Source organism: Ischnura elegans, chromosome X, assembly GCF_921293095.1.
Source record: "Ischnura elegans chromosome X, ioIscEleg1.1, whole genome shotgun sequence".
Lineage (NCBI taxonomy): Eukaryota > Metazoa > Arthropoda > Insecta > Odonata > Coenagrionidae > Ischnura > Ischnura elegans.
The window spans coordinates 17,793,669-17,814,864 of record NC_060259.1 but is presented as its reverse complement, the minus strand read 5'-3'; the positions used below and the strand labels follow the sequence as shown (position 1 = coordinate 17,814,864).

Below are 21,196 nucleotides of genomic sequence, written 5' to 3'. Positions count from 1 at the left end.
GTGATAGCTATTGTTGTTCGCAATCACCTGTCTACTCTTTATCTTTCATCATGCATGCAAAATTGTGGGAGGAACCTGTTATGTGATCACCCACTGTTGGCTAGGTTGCGCGAGTTGTTAATTTACGGTGTTTCATATGATTTGACAAGGGAATTTCAATGGATTTGGTTAGGGGAACTCTATTCAGCCAAACAAGGAAGTTTCAGCTCAGTAGGCAAGGGAGTTTCAGCCTGGCAGATAAGGGAGTTTCAGTCTGGCCAGCGAAGGGATTTTCAGTCTAGCTAGTAGCCAAGGAAGTTTCAGTCTAGTTAGTAGCTATAGGAACTTCAGTGTAGCTAGCCAAAGGAGTTTCAGTTTAGGTGGCCAAGGGAGTTTCGTTGGAGTAGTGGGAGTACTTAATTACACTGCTACTGCACTGCCATCCCTCTTCCAAACTCCACTGGTTTTGTTTCAATTTCAATGCAGTTTCAGCATAGAAGCAAGGCAGTGAGTTTCAAGGTTGTTTCAGCCCAGTTTCAGTCAAGTTTCAAGGAGGAAATTTTTGCTTATGATATAAGTATGAAAAGAGATAATGTAAAATATTCTTGATTTCACTCACTCACTCAAAGCTTTGACCAAACTCAAGAGATTATTATGTTTCCTCTGGATAGGTAAGGGTAAAGCAAACCCAAGGCTTAGCCACAGGAGATGCTGGCGGAATATGAATTTGAAACTATCAAGAAAGGGGAGCCAGCAACTTTACCACAGCTACCTTAAACTTCCTCTGTATTGGTATGGGGGTGTCCACTGATTTTGAGTTCACCCAGGAAGTGAACTTGGGACCCAATGATCAGAAGTTTAGTGCTCTACTCACTAGGCCTCTACTCTCCTTACACAGCAAAAAGATTTAATCCATGAATTTAATAAGGTACAAATGAAAGTATGTAGTATGATTTGTCAGAAACTACTGCTAGCAAACATTTACAGAGCTTTTACATTTATTAGGCTGTGAGCGACAAGAGACTCGGAGGCTACATGCTAGGCTAACCTTGCTCAAGTAATTGAATATCTTTTGGAGGAACATGAAAAACATCATCTGAGAACCTCACTCTATTTCTACGTCTCACAGAAAAGTGAAAAAGAGAGACATTTTGTGAAATGGATGGATGCATAAATTCATTTCCCCAGAACAATAAACCACTTAAATGAAGTCTGGGTGGAACTGGAATGATAGTCAACTCACAAGGTAAAATTAATTTTTCAAGTGATTCTTCAATCTTTGGTCTTGAGCAGCTTGGGCTATCATTACACAATATAAAAGGTCCATTCTATATATACACAGCAGTAATTTCAAATACCCAGAACTGATGAGTATAAATTTGCCCAGAAAATGCATGAGGAGTACATATACAAACTCTTTTTATAACTTTAAATGTTTTGATTTGCATCAAAGAGCTTTTTAATTACATATGTATAAAAAAATTTATTGCGTGAAAATTCCTACCCAACAACACATGAAACTTTTACCAAAAAAAAGACCAAACTTCTGTCTCCAATGTGACTAGTAGAGAAAACTGATAGCCCAAATTAGTTCTTTGAGGAAAAGTGATTTTACTCCTCCAGTCTCTCCCGTACCCATGTTATCACTGCAGCAACCATTTGGAGTCCCAGCATTAATAATCATTAGAATCCAGTCCCTTTCTATAAGGTAAATGGAGAACACCTTCCACAGCCTTATCGTCAGAAGACGATACAAATTGTATCACAAACTTTATTGGTTCTTCACTAATTTCTGGTTCTTCTTCCTGTAAAGGAAGAAATTAAAGGAACTCACATCAATTTAAGTATCAAATAAAAAGAAGTATAGAATTTTTTAAAATTAAAGTTAATTAAAAGCCTTTTTAATTTTAATGAAAAGTCTTTTAATTTTCAACTCAAGTTTATGCAAATGATTAATGATGAGCCTCACAGATTGGAGGTAATAATGAGTGGGGCATCACTAAACAGGATATCGCTAAAGGGCAACTTAAAATGGTTTCTGAAATGTAAGAGAGGGGCAGGAAAATACAAAATTGCCCTAGGCCCACTGAACTTAGTGGCAGAAACTGGCAACCCTGCCCTAGGCCCACTGAACTTAGTGGCAGAAACTGGCAACCCGTATCCCACACCTTGCACCAAAGACACTATCATATTTTCCTTTCAACTACTTGCTTTCAATTGAATAAATACATATTTTATAAAAAAATACTAAAATCACTAAAAATCTTTAGAAAATGAGATGGTGCATTCCTAAATTTTAGTGCATTAATCCTCCTGGTGCATATCTGGTGACTTTTTCAGTTAATGAGACATAGGGACATAGGACACAACTGCATAACAAAGGGCTTATTCAGCATCGAATTTGGGGGGGGGGGTGGGGTCATGACCTGGGTTCGGGAAGTATGTAGTACTCCCCAAGAGGGACAATCTCCTGAGCAAAATTTTTTCAGGGAATGCTAAGCTCTACATTAAATTCAACTAAAATTTCTCTCACATTTGGGACTTTTAACTATGCATTTGCATGTAAACTTCCTATAGTCCTAGGATATAAATAGGGTAATATTCGAACAAGGATACAAAAACTATTAAACTAATAAAAATTAAAAATTTTTGATAAAATTTGGGGAGGGGTCATGACCCCTGTGCCCTCTGCATCCGCCTCTCCGCATAACTCACAAATCTAGCATACCAGGGTTTTCCTTAATCTTGTTCTGCACGCACAAAGAATTCACAATCTCATCATTTTTCCTTGTGCTGGCTCATAGCCAGGGGGAGGCTTTGGGGCCTTCAGCTTCCCCCAAAATATTTTCTCATAGAGTGACTGCCTGAAATAAATCTCTTTAAGAGACAACTATCCCAGCACCCCTTATAATCTGAGTTTATCTCCCACTATTACAAGTTGTGGACTGAGATCTGTGTCTCAAATCTGAAATTTTCTCAAAATCAGATAATATGTTATTAACCCAGTGCCCTAAAGTCAGTAATTATCAAAAAATCAGGTGGATTTTGAATGCAAATGCCTATAAAGATCAAGTCATAATAACCATGGCCATTCTGAATAAAATCAATGATGACGACAAATTTAAGCACCATGCAAATGAAGTTTATACATTTAAAAAAAATGAAATACTATACAGTTTTTTTACCAGTACTGCAATAGTTATTTTCAAAAAATAAATGGCAGCTGCGCTCATTTTTATTTAAGAGCATGGTTTTTTTATAATATGAGATATTCTAGTTTCTGTCTCATGAGAGAATATTTTCATAAATCAGTAACTGATGTTTAGATCCTAATTTTTTTTTGGTTTACCCGTGTCACAAATTAAAATTCCAACAGTTTCGTCCCCACTGCTGGAGACTTCATCAGGGCGATGACACTTTTTCTTCGTGCGCGTGAATATATATTTTCAGGAAGGTTGGGGTGGGGGAAGGGTGGGGGGTAGGTTTGGGGCTTTCAAGAATGATTTGGCGATTATGGGAAGCCAGGATGTGCTGATGTGTTGTCCTTGGTCTCTGTTGAAATTTTCCCGGTGTTTTCTTATCTCAAGGGCCTCCCTTATTATTCTGGTTTTGAAGTGTCTTTCTTTCGCCAAGACTTCTACATTGGTAGTCTCGATGTCATGTCCTGTTGCGGCGTGTTCTGCGACGGCTGATTTTTCGGTGCGGCCCAGTCGAATGGCGGCGGCATGCTCCTTCATTCTTGTCCGTATGGTTCTGCCCGTCTCGCCCACATACACTTTACCGCATGTCTGGCAGTTGATTTTATATGCACCTTCGGTTTCTAACAGGTCTTTTTCTTTGACATTCCGGATGATATCTTTAATTCGCCTACGTGGTTTGAATATTGTTTTAATGTCATATTTTTCTGAAATCCTGGCTATCCTATCTGTAGCCCCCTTGATGTAAGGCAGGTATGCTCTTTTTCCGTTGTCATTTTCGTCTGCGTTTACGGGCTGAGGAGTGGAATTTAGTTTTTTGTTGATGGTCCTTTCTACTTCTCTTCTCTCGTATCCATTGTGCAATCCTCTTGGGTTTCCGATCTGCGCTGAAGGAGGATATTCAAGCCACCCCAGCGGAGCTCGTTTATGGCGAGCCACTACGTCTTCCAGGAGAATTCCTCTCCCCCACAAGTGGCCCCACCCCCAACGCCACCTATTTCACCTCCCAGCTCCGGGAGCACTTTCGAGGCTTGAGTCCTCGACCAGCAGCACGCCATGGCACACGGCATGCCTTCATTTTTAAGGACCTGCCATCGGCATCCCACGTTTTTGTGCGCCATGATGCAAGTCATGGTGCCCTCCAGGCCCCTTACAATGGCCCATACAAGGTTCTACAGCGGGATAGTAAAACCTTTAAAGTTCGTTTGCCAAACCGTGATGTACACATTGCAATTGATCGACTGAAACCGGCATACAGCATCTCCGAGGAGCCAATCATCCCTGAGGAGAGGAGTGAAATCCTCATTCCGACCACCAGGGGGCAGCCATCAACCCAGGTGTTGCCATCTACCAGCATCCCTCCAGCTGATGGGCCAACTCCTACACCCGCAGCTCCAGGGGCAGAATATACGCTGCCCAGTGGCCGCCCTAAGAGGCGTGTCCGTTTCCCGCAGCATCTGCTGGACTATAATCTCTAACCTACTCCATTTCTTTTCCCCCTCCAAACATTTGCCAATTTTATGCCTATTTCTTTCTTTTCTCTTTTTTTAATTCTTCTCCACTCTAGGGTATCTCACTGCCACGGGGGTGATGTGGCGGAGCCCTTCGTTTCGAGCGCCATCACCAAGGTCAGCCACCTGGTTGAGGTCATTGCCCTGGGACCCTGAGGTCCCTGCCGCTGCCGCCAGGGTACGCGGAAGATAGCGCCAGCAAGGCGCCGCAAGAGAGAGACGCTCACGGAACAGCATGGGAGAAGGACTTGAGACATAGATGAACTGTATCGCTAACCATTCAAATAAACGTGGTCGGATTTACTTCTGTTTAATTTATTGAAGTGAGGTTACATTTTAGTGAATTTAGTGAAGAGTTACATATCCCTAACCCCTTCAACTAATATATATTTTAACTGATTAAGTTCGTCTTTCCTATGGTCTTTATCGGTTCTTCAATATCGGTACTTGAAAACCAGAACAATAAGGGAGGCCCTTGAGATAAGAAAACACTGGGATAATTTCAACAGAGACAAAGGACAACACATCAGCACATCCTGGCTTCCCATAATCGCCAAATCATTCTCGAAAGCCCCAAACCAACCCCCCACCCTTCCCCCTCCCCAATCTTCCTGAGAATATATATATTCACGCGCACGAAGAAAAAGTGTCATCACCCTGATGAAGTCTCCAGCAGTGGGGACGAAACTGTTGGAATTTTAATTTGTGACACGGGTAAACCCAAAAAATATAAGGATCTTAATACCATGGACCGTGAAAGTTTTAACTAATTTAAGTAACTGATGTATTTAACCCCTTTGACTGCGGCCGTATCTATGTTTTGCATGCCGACTGTGGGAAAAATGTTTTAAAACCATTGCTCGACTACCGGCGAAAGTTTCCCAAAATTTTATTGCTAACTGGATATAATCTAACGATTTGATCGTTGGATTATTCTTCCTCGTAGAATAATCCCCCAAGGTCGTTAGAATATTAATTGCATATTGCTTGGTTTCACTTATAGTAGGACCTGCCCGCCTTTGTGACGGTGCAGGATTCCTCGTCCCCTCCCTTCCTTCCCCGTCCTTCCCCTAGAGGTGTCGTCGGGCTCTCATCGCGGCGATGCCTCTAATCCTTTGTTCCTATCTGTCCTCCCCCTCTCGAGAGGCTCGGGCGTATAAGTCTCTGACTTGGTTCCCGGTCCTCGAGAGCGTATCCTTGCGGGGGCCCGCCCTTGGACCCCCGAACACACTGCTAACTGGATATGTTGTACTAGGGCACTTTTCCTGAACATAAGGATCGCTAAAGGGCTAACTCTTACAGGCCAGCCCTCGATTATGGGGCTGTATTTTCCATCCTACTCATCATTTCGTATTGTTTCCTACCGCCCCATGCTATGAATGTGCCAACAAGTGCCCAAATGTAGGCCCATTCCTTGGTAGAGAAGAAGGTAGGGGAGCCCCTCATTACAAGAATTTACCCTCTGCGAGACCCTCCTCGGCTAGGCTTGAAATACAGTGGAACCTCGATCTATCGTTTTTCAGGGGGATGGATGAAAAAAATGATGGGTGCGGGAAAACGATCGATGCGGGAAAGTTTGTCCGGGTTGCCTACGTCTCAGGAAACGATGGATTTTTGCGAATTATGATATTCGTTAATGGATTCAAACGAGATTTTAGCTGATTACACGAATATTATTACTTTATCGAAACACTAAGGTCGTATTGTTGATTCGACTTATGTCTCTTTCAAATATCCTAAAGGAACACGCCGCCTTGCTAAAAAAATGTTTGCACTCCACTCGGAATTTTCACTGCTATTATGGATTTCTGTCTGATTTAAAAATTCTTATCCATCAAATGCCATTTCAAGTACACGTATTTACGAGAGCAATGTGCATGTAATTCCTAAAACAGCCGCTTTCGCCGACGCAGTGATTGGTTGTGAGATGGATCAAAAAGGCCAAAAAGTTTATTATTAGAAATGTTCCTTTCTAGCAATTAAATTTTAATATGATTGAGGCAATGTTATGTTAATCGTCAGCGACACGCCCATCTGATCATCCGCCTCATCCCACTTTTATTTTCACCAGGGATCTCGCTCTACCCCCACCCCTGCCGTCATGTGCTAGCGGACATACCGAGGTGTTCTGCAATATTCACGCCCTTCTAGCCCGGAATCTTTTCTTCATCTTCAATTATTTTCAGTCAATCTTTTAAAGTTCTCACTTGTTTCTTCGGAAGGGCCATGGTCCGAAGACGAATAAAAATAAAACTAATAAAAATGAAACCGGACTTTATTGAACCCAAACAGAAAACACTCGCTGGTTTTAAGTCCTGGAAAGTACGGAACCACTCGTACAAGGTGAGGTTCGGCAATAATGCTATCGCATACGGCGTAAGCAGAGCTTACTGCAGAGGGTGAAGCATGACCATATGACTGCGCAATGAAATTTTTCATCCTATAGAGAAGGCAACTTACCCACTCATTTCGAACAATAAGTAGCGTAGCTCTATATGAGCAGATGAATTCAGATTGCTAGTAGGGAGAAACAAAATATCCTGAAAAGACATTGCTTCGTTAGCAACTCAGACAAGTGAGACTTGTAGCATAACTCGTAAATTGTAACCAGATGCCCTGTTTTCGGAAAAAAAATGCCGCATCAACTCCGTGAAGCTCACTATCAGCTGCGAGGATATTGATATTCGCCAGAAATCACCATCGTATTATTCCAACTATTTCCTCGCTTATAATGCTTAAATAACGCTAGAAATACGTCTTGTTTGTTATCATTCTTTTTTGAATTACGCGCACATTATTAATATTTAAATCTAATAAAAGTATAATACCAATTTCCGAAATATGTACATTGTTAGACAGCTTTTGGGCTAATAGGTGATTCATGCAGCAGTTGACCTCCAGAAACTGGGAACTTTGAAGGAGATAGGCTGAAAAAATTCAGGGGGCGAGAATCGGAGAGGTGTGAAACACGTTTCTATTGTTCTCGTGTAACTTGATATTTTCTTTCGAAGCTAAGGTCTTCGTAATACGATCATGGCTTGAGCTGGGACCGTTTTTTTATTTCGAAAGCTTCAACCGGGGGGAGGCGAGTGCTGAATGAAGGGGGATAGCGGATCTTGGGAAATGCGCTAGTGTAATTATCCCACGGCACTCAGCTTCTCCCTATTGTATTTCAATCTACTGGGGAAGATTCAAACTATCCGTCTGTCGTTATTAGCCATAAATAACACGTTGTAAACACTTCGTCTCATTTTCGTCAAACGATGGATAAGGGAAAATTAAACGACGGGATCGCGATCTTCAAACGATCAATGCGGGAAAACGATACTTCGGGGAACGATAGATGAGGGAAAAATTACATTGTCTTTATGGAAATTCATTTGGGAGCAGGAGCGGTGAAAGATGAATGCGGGAAAACAATCAATGCGGGAACGATAGATCAGGGTTCCACTGTATTTCTTGCTTCTCTCCGCAACAGGCTATGTGTTACATAAGTTGTAGCAGTAGTAACTTCATTTATTCTTGTTTATCTGGTCTTACAATTTTGTTTCATTTGTTTAGAGCTTGGTATAAAAAAATGATATGAGATAAGAAGTTCACAGCAAATGTAAGCTAAAAACTCTGGAAATTCTAGTCGAAATGGGCTCAGATCCAAAATCACATTTCATGAAAAGAATTTGGTTGATGGAAGGCAGTGACATAGCCAGTAATTTTGTTTGGGGGGTGTCCAAAACCAGAAGGGAAAATTTTTAAAAACAGGGTACTAAGTAGTGGATTTTAAACTAATTTAGTAACACTTTTCATAATCTAAAAAACTTCATTTTTCCAAGAAATCTTTTGTAAATTCATCATTTTTCAATATTTGGTTTTCTTTTGTGATGCAAAGTATACTTTAAGTGTGCTTTTATATTTTGGGGGTTCCGGACCACCCAGCCCCCCTCCCCCTCACTACCCAACTGATGGCAGGAGATGATAGGTGAAGATGGGGAAAAAATCTTCTTACTTTGTCCATTCCCTTATAAGTTTAATATAAAAAATGAAAGTATGCAGCCAACTTTTTATGAATTGGTTACTTCATTAGAATTCTGATGCATTGACTAATTCAGAAAGAACCGCTCAAGAGGGATGGATTCATTCACTAGAGAGAAAACAATAAAAAATCATGCAAAGTCAAGGAGTAGCTGAGAAGCAGTGATCCACTCGGCAGCAGTGCCTGACCATCGACTTATCTGTGGAAGGATTAAGGCCAACCATTTTTGCTGAGAATAGCAAGATAAGCAGGCAACACATCTATTTCATAATAAAATAACTCATAGAAGTCTGGAGCAAATATCCAATAAAAGTGAAGGAAAGAATGACAAGTGAGCAGGGATCTCCACCTATGGCTGGCAGACAAAATGAAAATACGCTGATTTTTTCAAAAATTTACATGCCCACTTCTATTTTCCCAATCTTCCCTAGTTTTTTAGGGTTACAAGAATCCAAGTGTGAACAAGACTTGAAGCTGTCCAGCCTTAAAAATTAAACATACATATTGCAAACCTAGTGGTTCATAAAGAAATGCCAACATAAAATTGCTTCTTAATTTTCCAATTAAAAAACAGCTAACAGGAGATTGACATTTTGAAGGCTAATGTAGAAATGAGAAGATGAATGTATTGCAATCCCATTCCACACAATTGATTATGATGGCTAATCTGGCCTTTAAGAACCCAATTTATTAGCTAATGAGAGCTTTACCCCATATTTGAATACTATACCAATGAATTGTTGATAAATCCAGATGCAGGATCATCAATATCCCCTGTGTAATCATCTCCATCTGGACCATTATCACCTTCATCTGGCTTGCTCACCATCTCAAGCCATACTTTATTATGGTGCTTAAATTTTTCAAAAATAATTTTTTTTCTCCAGTCTTCATCATATTCCTAAAAGGGAAGATGAGAGAAAAACAAAATGTGTCCCTCCAACTGAATCACAAATTTCCAGAAATAATCTCTAATCATCCAGAGGCCTTGCCCAAAGAGCTTTAAGAAAGGATAAATTCATAGATAAAAATTGGAGAGAAGCTGGTCATAAGAGTGAATTGACCACAATGATCTTACACAAGTATGACAAAAGCAGTAAACTAACATGTTTGGAAATTGAAGAAATTCTTAAACACTCACTTTCACCAAATTTATGTATTCTAAATGATTTGACAAATTTTAAATCCTCTAACCCTTTCGAGATGGTGGAGTTCTTTCCTTAGCATGACTGCTCGAATGAGCCCCAAGAGACTCTTCCATCCCCTCTGCATGGAGCAATTATGCAGGACATTCATTAAGAAGGGTCCCACAAATGATAACACACTCTCAGCTCCAACCTTTTTCTACCTCTTCAAGCAGGGACTCCATATTATCTCAAACTCCAAGGGTAGTTGGCCTCTCTCCTTTAAGATTTTATAAAGCTACCAGAGACATTGGTTCAAAGTCAACTTATGATTTATTCATATTTATTAGCTATATGGGTAATTGCTTCTGGCACATAAGTTGCAGACTTTGAATTGAATTCCTCAGTTTTTCTTTGCATTTTCAAAATTTGAATGAAGCTCTACTGTCAATATTAGTGGATTTAATGCATCAATAATTTCCATGTTGATATATACAATAAAATCGAGATATGGTAGAACTTTGTTTAAAAATTGTAAATTCTGCTCAAAAGACAGAGAATTTAATGCCTTGTTTATATTTTTTGGGAAAAGAACAAATATTTATTTTATAATAAAATGACTGAGTGAACAATTGTATGATCTTACCACCACAAAGAGGGGTAATATAAGATGAGGAGTCCAGGTAACTGCTCCTGGATTTTGAGGGTAAGGTCAAAGCCCCGCTGTGTTGGGTCCTGCAACAAAGACTTAGCATACCTGCAGCCATCATAAAAGGGGGAGAAAAAGGAAATTTTCTGATGTTTATTTCTGGCCTTCACTTTCCAGGTCAAGGAATATGCTGCTGGATATTTCCAGCATAAGTAGCCAAAGGGTTGACATGTATTTTACAGTTTTAAAATCTAAGTTGAATCCTGATCCTTATCTAAATATTCTCCCTTCGCCTTAGATGGAACACAACTCCCTGCATCCCTCACCCCTTCCCCAATACCACCCATATCACTCTGATCCTAAACTCCCCCTCCCTCTTGGCTTGAGCCCTTCCTCTACTCCTCAAGGCAATATTGATTATTGCTTGTTTGGCCGGCCAAGTAAGGTGGGTGAGTAGTTGAAGCAAAATTTTATAGGTGATACGAAACGACAGTGGTTGTTTGGTGTAGGGAAATAGAGTCATAGTGCCAGAGGGGTTAAAACTGAAAATATTGACAGAGTTGCATTCAGGGCACTTGGGAATGGAAAAATCAAAATCAATGGCAAGGTCATACGTTTGTTGACCAAAGTTGGATTAGGATATTGAAAAGATGGCAAAGCCATGTGAGTCCTGCTTATTAAATAAGCTGACTCCAAACAGGGCACCATTAAAGAGTTGGGACTGGCCAGCAAAAACATGGCAAAGAATACATTTAGATCTAGCATGAACTTTTGTGGGGAAGATATTTATGGTTTTAATTGACAGTGGCTACGTAGAAGTAAAAGAGTTAAGGAGCAGTTCAGGAGAGGAGATCACTTCTCATCTAAGAAATATATTTTCGGTCTTTGGACTCCTAGAGCAGACAATTGTTTCTGACAATGGCCCCCAGTTCACTTGGGAAGAATTGGCCAAATATGTACCGTGAAAAGAATTGTAGGAAGCATATTTTTTACCATATCATCCAGTATCCAATGGGGCTGCTGAAAATACAGTAAAAATTTTCAAGAACAAACTGAAAACGCTTCTATGCTTAGGAGTACCCTAGCATGTTGCCTTACTCAAGATTCCTTTTTGACTATAGACTGGAACCTCACCCTACTACAGGGGAGGCTCCAAGCAAATTGATGTTTGAAAGACTTCTTTGTTCATGACTTGCAGTGGTGTAGCCCAATATGAGAGAGGTGATGACAAAGGGCTCAAGGAGGAGCTCACAGTGGTTCTGTTGGGCGAGAGTTTAGTGAGGGTCAAGAGGTGCAAAATTTTACCGACATGGTCGAGGGAAGAGAGTAAAGGGAGTGGTGAAAGAGTTTCTCGGTACAACAACAAAATTTTGACTGACAATGGGAATCTCCTTCACAGGCACAGAAATTAAATCCAGCGCAGGGAGATAAGGGTTTCAATGGAGGGGAGGCCAAATGATGTGGAAACTGAAGAAGTGGCTGTTGCCCCAGAAATGGAGAGGTGCGAGTTTCAGAGGAGGGATTGGAGCAATCCGTCTCCAAGATGAGAGTTTCCAAAGATGGGAGTCTCCAAATAGCGTGTGGGGACGGAGACAGCCCAAAGTGGGTCGGAGGGGGAACAGTGAAGTGAATGACCATATAGTGACTAAAAACAGTATCCCTCAAAGGAGGTATCCACTAAGAGAGTGCTTGGATTTGTGAATTTTTTTCTTTGCAATGTTCAATTTGTATCATTATGAAGGATGTTTCTTTTATTTTTCTTCTTTTCTCTCCTATCTGGTGTTTCCTTATTTGCCTTTTTTGTTGTTGAAAATTGTAATCATTTTTTTTGAGGAAGGGAGAATAAATTGTGATATATTATTTTTATTGTACATCACTCTGTATGCGTAAGTTTAGAGCATCATTTGTTTAGGCACCACACAATACATGGGATCCAATGCCTTAGTGGACTTGCACGGCAACCATACTAGTGTGAGGTCATTGCAAGTTGAATATACATATTTTCAATTTTTTTCCGTAAAATTTTTCTATGAGGAATGCATAAGAGGAAGGGCATGGCATTAACAAAGGCAAATTTTAGCTAGAAGTAATGGAAAAAGTTTACTGAGTAAATCTTAAATGTCCCCATTTACAACAAAATACAAGGGCCTTTATGAATTTATCATCATAATTACCACCAGCATGTCCAATACTGCATCACAGGCTCTGGAAACTTGCTCATTCTTATGGTGCATGAATTCAAATGCAACAGCAGCTGCATCTAATGGCCAGGTAAGAATATTATACCAAAAACCTAAGAGAATTGCGTACATATATTGTGGACAATCAATCCAAAAGACAACACTAACCAGTCCAAAAGAAAATGAATGAGAAAAGTGCAAAGTATACAAAAAGAAATAAAAACAACTGCTATTTCAGATTAGAAAACCCTATCACACAATGTTACAAATATATACCTCATTGTCTTCTTGAAATAAAACAGATACAGAATTACAACTAGCACTCTTTATGGAGATCACATCCACCAATATATTTGAACCAGCTGGGAAAACGAGAAATGAAACCAATGAGTTTCATTGACCCAATCAGGGGCGCAGCTAGGAATTAAGGCTGCGGGGGGGGGGGGGAGGGGGTGTAGGTGCAACTAATACCGGGGTGTGTGGGGGTATGGAATACCCACCAGGATAAGCGGTAGGTGCGAGATTAATAAATTGCAGAATTTTAAGATAAACAGTTCAAAATGGTGAGTGTTACGGCTTTCTGAGGGATATTTTATTTATCCTAACACTATTCTCTTAGTAATATCAATCCAATTAAATTAAATGGATTAAACTTAAAAATTTCCCTGAGCACTGGGGGGGGTTTTAACCCCCAAAACCCCCCCTCGCTGCACCACTGGACCCAATAGATATCATTTGTCTACAGGTATTTCAAACTCACAATAGTTGATTTCATGGAATAACAGCTTTCACCATTGCCAACATTAAAACATGTCAAAATCAGCCATACATTTGTTAAAACTTAAAAAATGATTACCATGTAGATTCAAAAGCAAATCAAAAGACTAATTTGCCAGCAACTCAAATCATACTGAGTTCTAAAAATATAAGAAAAAAAAATTAAGAATGACATCACTGATGAAGGAGTCTATCCCATGTTGCATAGGAACTTATCAGTAGTATCCTTGGATGCTGGGAACTTCATGCAAACCATTAGTAGCCCTCTGCCAGTGACCTTCAACAGGGGGATCAAAGGCTAATGCAAGGTCAAGTATTGCACTTAACAGAAAGTTAAAATTGAATTGCAGATTTGCATGAGTGCAGAACAAGCATATTTTAAAGAACAGCCAAAATTGTGAGTTATTTTTCAATGAAATTTTAACTGTACGTCAATTACTTTATCCGAATAATAATGCTGGAATCAGTCATACGAAAGAAGCATTTATCATTCTTTGCCCATTGTCAATTTTTGGGAATCAATAAATGATTTTTCAACTGCTATCTTACGTTAAAAACTTAATATATGATCACTGCCAATATTTTAATATTACTTATTCCTTCTGAATACTATTAAGAGAGGGCCTGCTGGAACTGAAAAGAACCCAGTTCACACAAAATGCTACATATGTGCATCAGATGCATCACACGGCAACGCTGCAGCTGTGGCGAAGGCATTTGATGGTGTTAGTAGTCATGCTATAGTGGACATGAATTATACTTTATTTCATATATATTCCAGCATGTGCGCTGTATGTGTAATACCCTGAATTTTTTTATTGTTGGCTTATGCCTGTTTCAAGTCTACCCTCAATGGCTCCATTGGTAGCCCAATATTTTCCCAGTCCACCTTCCCATTTCGAAAGAGGAGGCAGCTCATCCCAATAGGAACGGTAAATGAAAGGGAAACCAAGTGGTAGCAGAGCGTAGAATAGGTGTAGAGGAAACAGAAGAAAACCATAAATTGAGACAAGGAAGTGGGATACAGAAGCCGTAACGAGGGGGAAATAAACCGTATGGAAGCAAAAAATGAGCCATACAGAAACGGAAAATGAACCGTATGGAAACGGAAAAAAGAACCGTATGGAAACAGAAAATGAACTGCATGGAAATAGAAAAAAGGAACCATATGGAAGGATATATGTAAGTCCTGTAAATGCTCTAAAATACTTACACCAAAAATAAAATTAAGTTTTCTACAGATCATGAGAGAAGCTTCTAAGTACACTGAATCTGATGTTACAGGGAAAGTTATGATGACCTTGCCTAGATATGACGGCATAAGGTAATGAATAGGAAAGTAAAATAGGTAAGTGTTGACAAGACAGAATTGTATTTCTCCGAACATAGTCCCCCCCTCTAATTTGATGCTTCAGTTTTGGGAAAAATTAAAAAATTGCGTTTGAATATAGTCTCCCCATTACTTTTACCATGGGCAGATTTAGAAAAAAAAGGATAAATACGGTAGTTATTGAGAGGCTAGCATGACATAACTTGATGGAAATAGCTTTGATGCTTCAAAGTTGAGTACCTTTCCAATTAGTTCCCACCAGGAAAATTGCATATTTTCTTTGCCCATTTTTCAAAATTTGAATGATTATAATATGTATATCATAAATGCAATGAAAATCATAAGCGGTTCGTTTACCCTTAAAGACGAAGCAAGGAACAGTTTTCGAAACGCAGGGAGATGAAAAATAGACTTACGCTTTGTTTATGTGGCAGGAAGAGGTAAGGAAGCATCTTCCAAGCAAGGATCCGGTTCCTGGAGCGGATTTACGCTTTGTTTCGTTCGCTACATGCTCTGGGAACTGGCGCATTTACGCTAAAGAATGAGGAAGGAACGGTTTTGAAAACAGAGGGGAGAGGAAGTGGCGGTTGTTGCTTCCCTCCGTTTTGTTTACGATAAAGGATGAGGCAAGGAACGATTTTGGAAAAGGAGAGGGGAGGTACCGATGGTTGTCGCTTCTCTTCGTTTGTTTACACTAAAGGACGAGGCAAGGAACGGTTTTGGAAATGAAGGGGAGAGGAAGCGGCGGTTGTCGCTTCCACCCGGTTTGTTCAAGCTAATGGAGGAGGCAAGAAACAATCTTGGAAACAGAGGGGAGAGGAAGCATCGCACAGAGGGCTGAAATTGAAAAAATCTGGACAAATTTGTCCAGCTTTTTTTGATTAATTAATCCTTTTTTTATTAATTAATTCCCATTAATTAATGAAAGAATGAAAAACACATTGCTTCCTGTCCTGTGGTTTCCAATTTTTTTCTCTGAGAGTTGCTCATGAACACGCCCCATTTCAGGGTCCGCTGGTTTTTCGCTCTTGCCAACATTTTCATGTTTCCGAGGCCACTTAGGTATGCTTGCCGTAGCACCCGCATGCCACACGTATCCCCCGCCCGGGCAAGGCTGACACCGCGCCCACTTAGGTGTGTGGCGGCTTAACCCTTTCGCGCCGGACCTTCGTTGAAGGAAATTCTTCCTCAATACGAGTCTCTTGAAAGTTTTCTGTACTCCTCTGTACGAAGCCTTTCCGCGTCGACTAAAGGCATTGGGTCCCTCCTGAAACATTTTTGGACCCAACTCGGTGGGGCGCCGATCCTTTTCCTCGGCCTCTGTCCCAGACCCTAGAGGGATTAAAAGCCCCTTCCTAGCACGAGTCCGCGGTCAACTAGCTAAAATATTAACGCAGAATATATGCAAATACTTGTTATTCGTATCGATTTTTTTAAATTCAAAATGAATTTCGTGTTTTTTTCTGAGCGTGCAGAAATTTTAAACGAAGTTCTAACGTTTATATAGACGGATTTAGTATATTTACTAGTTGTTAAATAACTCTGTTGATATTAACATTAGAATTTCGTTTGAAATTTCATGGTGGTCAGCAAAAAAAGATGAATTCATTTCTAGCATTGGATTTCAAAAGTAAGCAACAAATATTGTTTTGGAAAACACTGCAAATAACAGTAGTTGACCGCGTGGAGAGGATAGGAAAGGGTCGACCTGAGCGGCCGAAGAAGGGACTGGGCTCGCGCTAAGGCGGATCACAAGGGGCGACCGCATCCGTGGGTCTATTGTGTCCGCCACGGTCACTTTTTTCGACCTGTGCCACACAGGCGCGGCATTCGTTGGTTAAGAGAAGAACATTCAGGACGCACTGGAGTGGCATTCGTAGTTGAGGGAAAAAAATCCTCGCCGCACAGGTGCGGAATTCGGCGCGAAAGGGTTAATGCCCCAAGCTTATAGTCTATGCTCAAAACATTTATCTTCCTGGAATCAATGGCATCGGAATCAACTTCAGGCGATCGATTCTCAATCCCGATTCCGTGCCCGAGAATTGGTGAAATCGAGAATCGACATTTGGAATTGACTCATCCCTAATTAATTTATTGAAAGAAGTTAATTGGCTTACCTTACTTTGAATTTAATTCCCTACTTCAACTCCATTTTCTTGGTGATATTGATGATAACATCCTAATTAGCAAAGAGGTAAAGCACATCTGATGCATTTCCATGACGTTTTAGTTTTTCATTAAATTCATTACAACTTGCGTCCCAAGAAATATTTCACGATTTCTTTTATCTTTTTTCCCTTGGTGCACATTTCCCTGCAAAACGTAGCCATGGGAGCTAGCTAAAACCCAAACTTTAAATCCCCTTTTCGTTGGCTTTCCTTGGATTTATTGTTTCGTGTAATGACATCCTTCAAAAGCAACCATCGCCTTGTCAACACTTAATTCCCTACCTGGTTTATTCTTTTGGTGAAAAGTTTCCATTACATCAAGAACCTAATCCTAAATTTATGCAATACATCAAAACACTCCTCTCCCTGTTTTTTTTCCTGAGCTATATCGCTAAAATGGAAATATTTTGAAATTTTTGTGTATCTACAAAAGGTCGTACAGTCACAAACAATTGAGCAGCCAATATCTTGATTATGCCAGTAATCCCTGCTTTCAGGTGAATCAAATATTCCCATGTATACAAGCACTCCAATGTGTGCTACCATTTCATCGCACGTAACATCTACCCAGTCCTTGTCAGCCTTTCCTATGGAATGCTGAAGATGTTCTGCATATTTGTTTGTATTCTTGACAATGTTGTAAAAATGTATTGTTGACAATGTTGTCTTCACCCCCTGGCATATATTTTAGGAAGAAAAATTTATTGTCACCTATTGCCAAATTATGAATAGGCCCTCTCTCTTCTTTGAACTCAGACGGTTCTTCAAAAATCAGGGTGTCCCTCCAAGAGTCATGCACCTGAATATCACCTTTTAAATCACTCGTACTTGGGGTAACATCATCCTCCAGTTCTACTTCACTTGATTTGTCACTATCACTGTATCCTTCTTCTCCATTCAAACATCTAGAACTATCTGAATAACTCGAAAATTCACTTCTGTTCACTTCTTCTGCGAGAGCATTCTCACTTAAAGAAGCCATGGTCATAACTGAGGGGCATCAGTTTTCTTTTCATTTGAGCAGAGCTTCGCCTCCTTGCCATAGGAGATAGTAAAAGCATGAGCTTGTGTGTGACCACCTACAAAGAAATATGCCCATTACATAGGACAGTCACTCTAAATAACACAGGGCTGACCTAGGGATTTCATATCACATTATTTCAAAACTGGCCCTCATAAAAATCCCTTCGTAATGGCATTAGAATCTTCTCTCATTACTTCCCAGTTAATATACCACCCTGGAACAAAGCACCTAGTGCCTCGGGATTTTAGCTTATGGTGACGACGTTCTGCTTCTTCTTAATGAAACGAGAGATAAGAAGGATGCTTGTGCTAGCAAAGACAAAATACACTCAAGATAAAACTAGATATGAAGCTCAAAAGGCTGCCCCAAGTATAGCAGGGCAGGCTGGCCGGATTCGGCCGCTTTATGAAGGAGCGACTTAAATGGTGGCGGCCGGTTTTGGCCAGGTTAGGACGGAGCGGAGAATGAGGCATTTAAACTTCAGGAGGGAGAGGGTTTAACACAAATCTCTTGGCTTTTGGGAACAATTTGATAGAGTTGCGATACGTTGTATTACCTGCGTGACACATTGGTTGATCATGCATTCTTTAACAACAAGTTATTTAAACTTTTTTGCTTGGCAAATAAAATTATGGAGACGATAATAAGTTTTTTTACAGAGCTATCCTGGTAATTTACATCTTCAGTAAAATTATTTTCATTCATTTCTTGTGGTTGTCCATTTAAATTTGCCATTAATTCAGATAATAAGAGTTCACTATTGGAACTGAGTATCGCGAACCAAGAACCGATGAGGGCGAACCACACAGGTACCGAGAACCGAAAAAATTGAAGAACCGACTCATCCGAACTGACAACCTTTGCAAAACACGCATCAATAGAAGCAAACCCGGAAATTCTGGGAATGTCTCACTTGCGGTCAGTAACAAACCTTCAAGAAGGAATAATTCTCAGGTTTCCAACCAGGTATTGTTTTAGAAAAACCTGTTTTGGAATTAATATTCTTCCTAACTCTAAATTTGCATTTGCATTTCCTGTTTTCAGACATATTCACAGTAGGCAATTAGTGCCTCAACATAAATATTCCATATGCATGGAAATATTGATTCCTGGTCATGATGAGTTAGCACATGCTAAATCTTAACATTTACCTTTGAAATACAGTGATATCATTGGTATTTAAATAACTGAATCTTGAAGCCTTAGCATGAGTACCAACTAAAGGATACCAGTTTCTTGCAGCACATACTTTCGTGATTTTTCATGTTTGAGCAAATGGAAGATGAAGTACAGAAGTTGCAGGACAAATTCGTCATCATTCTTCTTGTCTAAAAAATGAAAAAGTAAGGAATCAATGAGTAACTTCCTTCAGTTCAAATGATTTCAGAGAATAAACAATGTGAATGCATACATCTTTTAAAATCTATGAAGATCAAGTGCATTCATAAACAGATAAGATAAAATTAGTGAATTTTAAATAGATAGGCCAGATAATTGAGTGCATATAAATAACTGATACCTTTCAGTATCCTCACAAAAGGGAGAACAAAATCTTCTCGGCACAGAAACTCTGTGCTATAATGGGATTCAGCTGCAACAGTTCCAAAAATTTTTACTAATTCGAGCAGCACATCATCCACAACAGCCCCTATTGAAAGAAAAATATATTTATCTAATTAGATTCTCAAATTTAATGCTACTGTCTTCAATGGTTGAATCATCATTCACATTATGGCATGTAAATCTCAAGTTTAAAAAAGAAAATTATTTCCACCAAGATTGATGCTAATTTATGATAGAAATGATCAATGACACTCATTAAAATGAAGACATTACCACTTACAAGGAACTTTCATGAAGTTCCCCCACCAATCATGTTTTAATTTGGTAGGATGAAAGTTTGCCGAACCCATGCCCTCTTGCCTTAGCAGCTAGCTTTCAAAGCTCCATGCCGCCAACCTATTTTCCCAGCCAAGTTTCTGCTGATGAAAGGAGTGGCTAGGATCTGTATGCTCCAAGGCCTATATCTCAGTTGTCTTCAAATATTTTATGGCGCACATTATACATAAGTCTCAATGAAATTTCCCCCATTGTCATTGTCTTTGAAATTGTCTCCATTTCCTCTGAAGCTGAAATTATTTTATTTTAATTATGCTAATCCTTCAACTTTTTCTATATAAGCACATTCCGTGCTGACTGCTTTTTGGAGAAAATACCCTGTGGCTGACTTATTGGCAAAAATATGTATTTTTTATTATTATTTTAACGACGTGATCTTATGATTCGTGATGCTGGGTACATGTTTTCACACTTTTTTCCAAAAGTGACCCTTCATTTGTTAAAAATTTAAATTTTCTAAGTATCCTGTCAAACTTGTGATACCTTCTCACAACACACCTATGTGTTTCCTCTATTTCTTTGCTCTTTGTCAGTACTGCAGCGAAAACCTGTTCAGACTTTATTACTTTCTAGAAAAAGCTAATGAAAATAGTAATGCAGCTAATTTTAATTTTTCAATCTGGAAATAATGCATTTAAATATGATTTTAAATGTTTTATTGCACTCAAGTAAATATTGCAAGTATTACCAATATTTCCTGCAAAAGTGTTGTTCCCTATGATGGAAAATGCGACTGAACAATATGATATCCTCTGGAAAAGATTTTACAATGATATACATTGGTTTATAAATGAAAAGGAAAATTTGTGTAAAGGAAGAATTATTGCAATGAAACATATGGCAAATAATTTTCTTCATAACAAATTTTTGTGACAGTCAAGACACAATAGGGTAGTTTCCTTCATCAAAGAAAACGAAAGGCATTGATTGCGATTCGTTACCCACCATTAGTGTATTCATAATACACAAATTATTTGGTTTTTGAAATACCGGTTTAGACGAATGGCAAGGGTCAAATTTTATCCTCATTTGAAAAAGGCCAGATTGGCGCCCATGCGATTTCACTCTGCATGACGTCACAGGGACCTAGTTTCTACACGAGAGGATAGGAGTTATACATCGTCTGAGGTTACCAATGCATGCATGAGGCACAGAGCTCAGGGAAACATGTCTTAATAATCACCTATTAAAACTGGCTAAGTTCGGAAAGTTTTCTTCGTTTGTTAAGGTATTAATAAACCTTTTTTAAGCCAAGCGCTACCATCCAGCAAGGTACTCAGCTATCCGCTAGCATCCTGCGACGTATCAGCGCTAAGCCTCGCCTCAAG

The 21,196-nt window shown here is 39.6% G+C and overlaps 1 protein-coding gene across 1 annotated transcript in view; it reads right to left on the bottom strand.

Annotated features, from left to right (window-relative positions):
• Window positions 1–929: 929 nt before the first annotated feature.
• LOC124171679 (kinesin-associated protein 3-like) overlaps window positions 930–21,196 on the bottom strand; it is an 80,866-nt gene continuing 60,599 nt past the window's right edge. The window contains exons 11-15 of the mRNA XM_046550912.1: window positions 19,489–19,617; window positions 19,199–19,297; window positions 12,665–12,750; window positions 9,448–9,618; window positions 930–1,784 (exon numbers count right to left, since the gene is read on the bottom strand). Coding sequence (XP_046406868.1) covers window positions 1,653–1,784; window positions 9,448–9,618; window positions 12,665–12,750; window positions 19,199–19,297; window positions 19,489–19,617 — 617 coding nt within the window. The 3' untranslated portion in view covers window positions 930–1,652. The remainder of the gene's footprint in view (window positions 1,785–9,447; window positions 9,619–12,664; window positions 12,751–19,198; window positions 19,298–19,488; window positions 19,618–21,196) is intronic.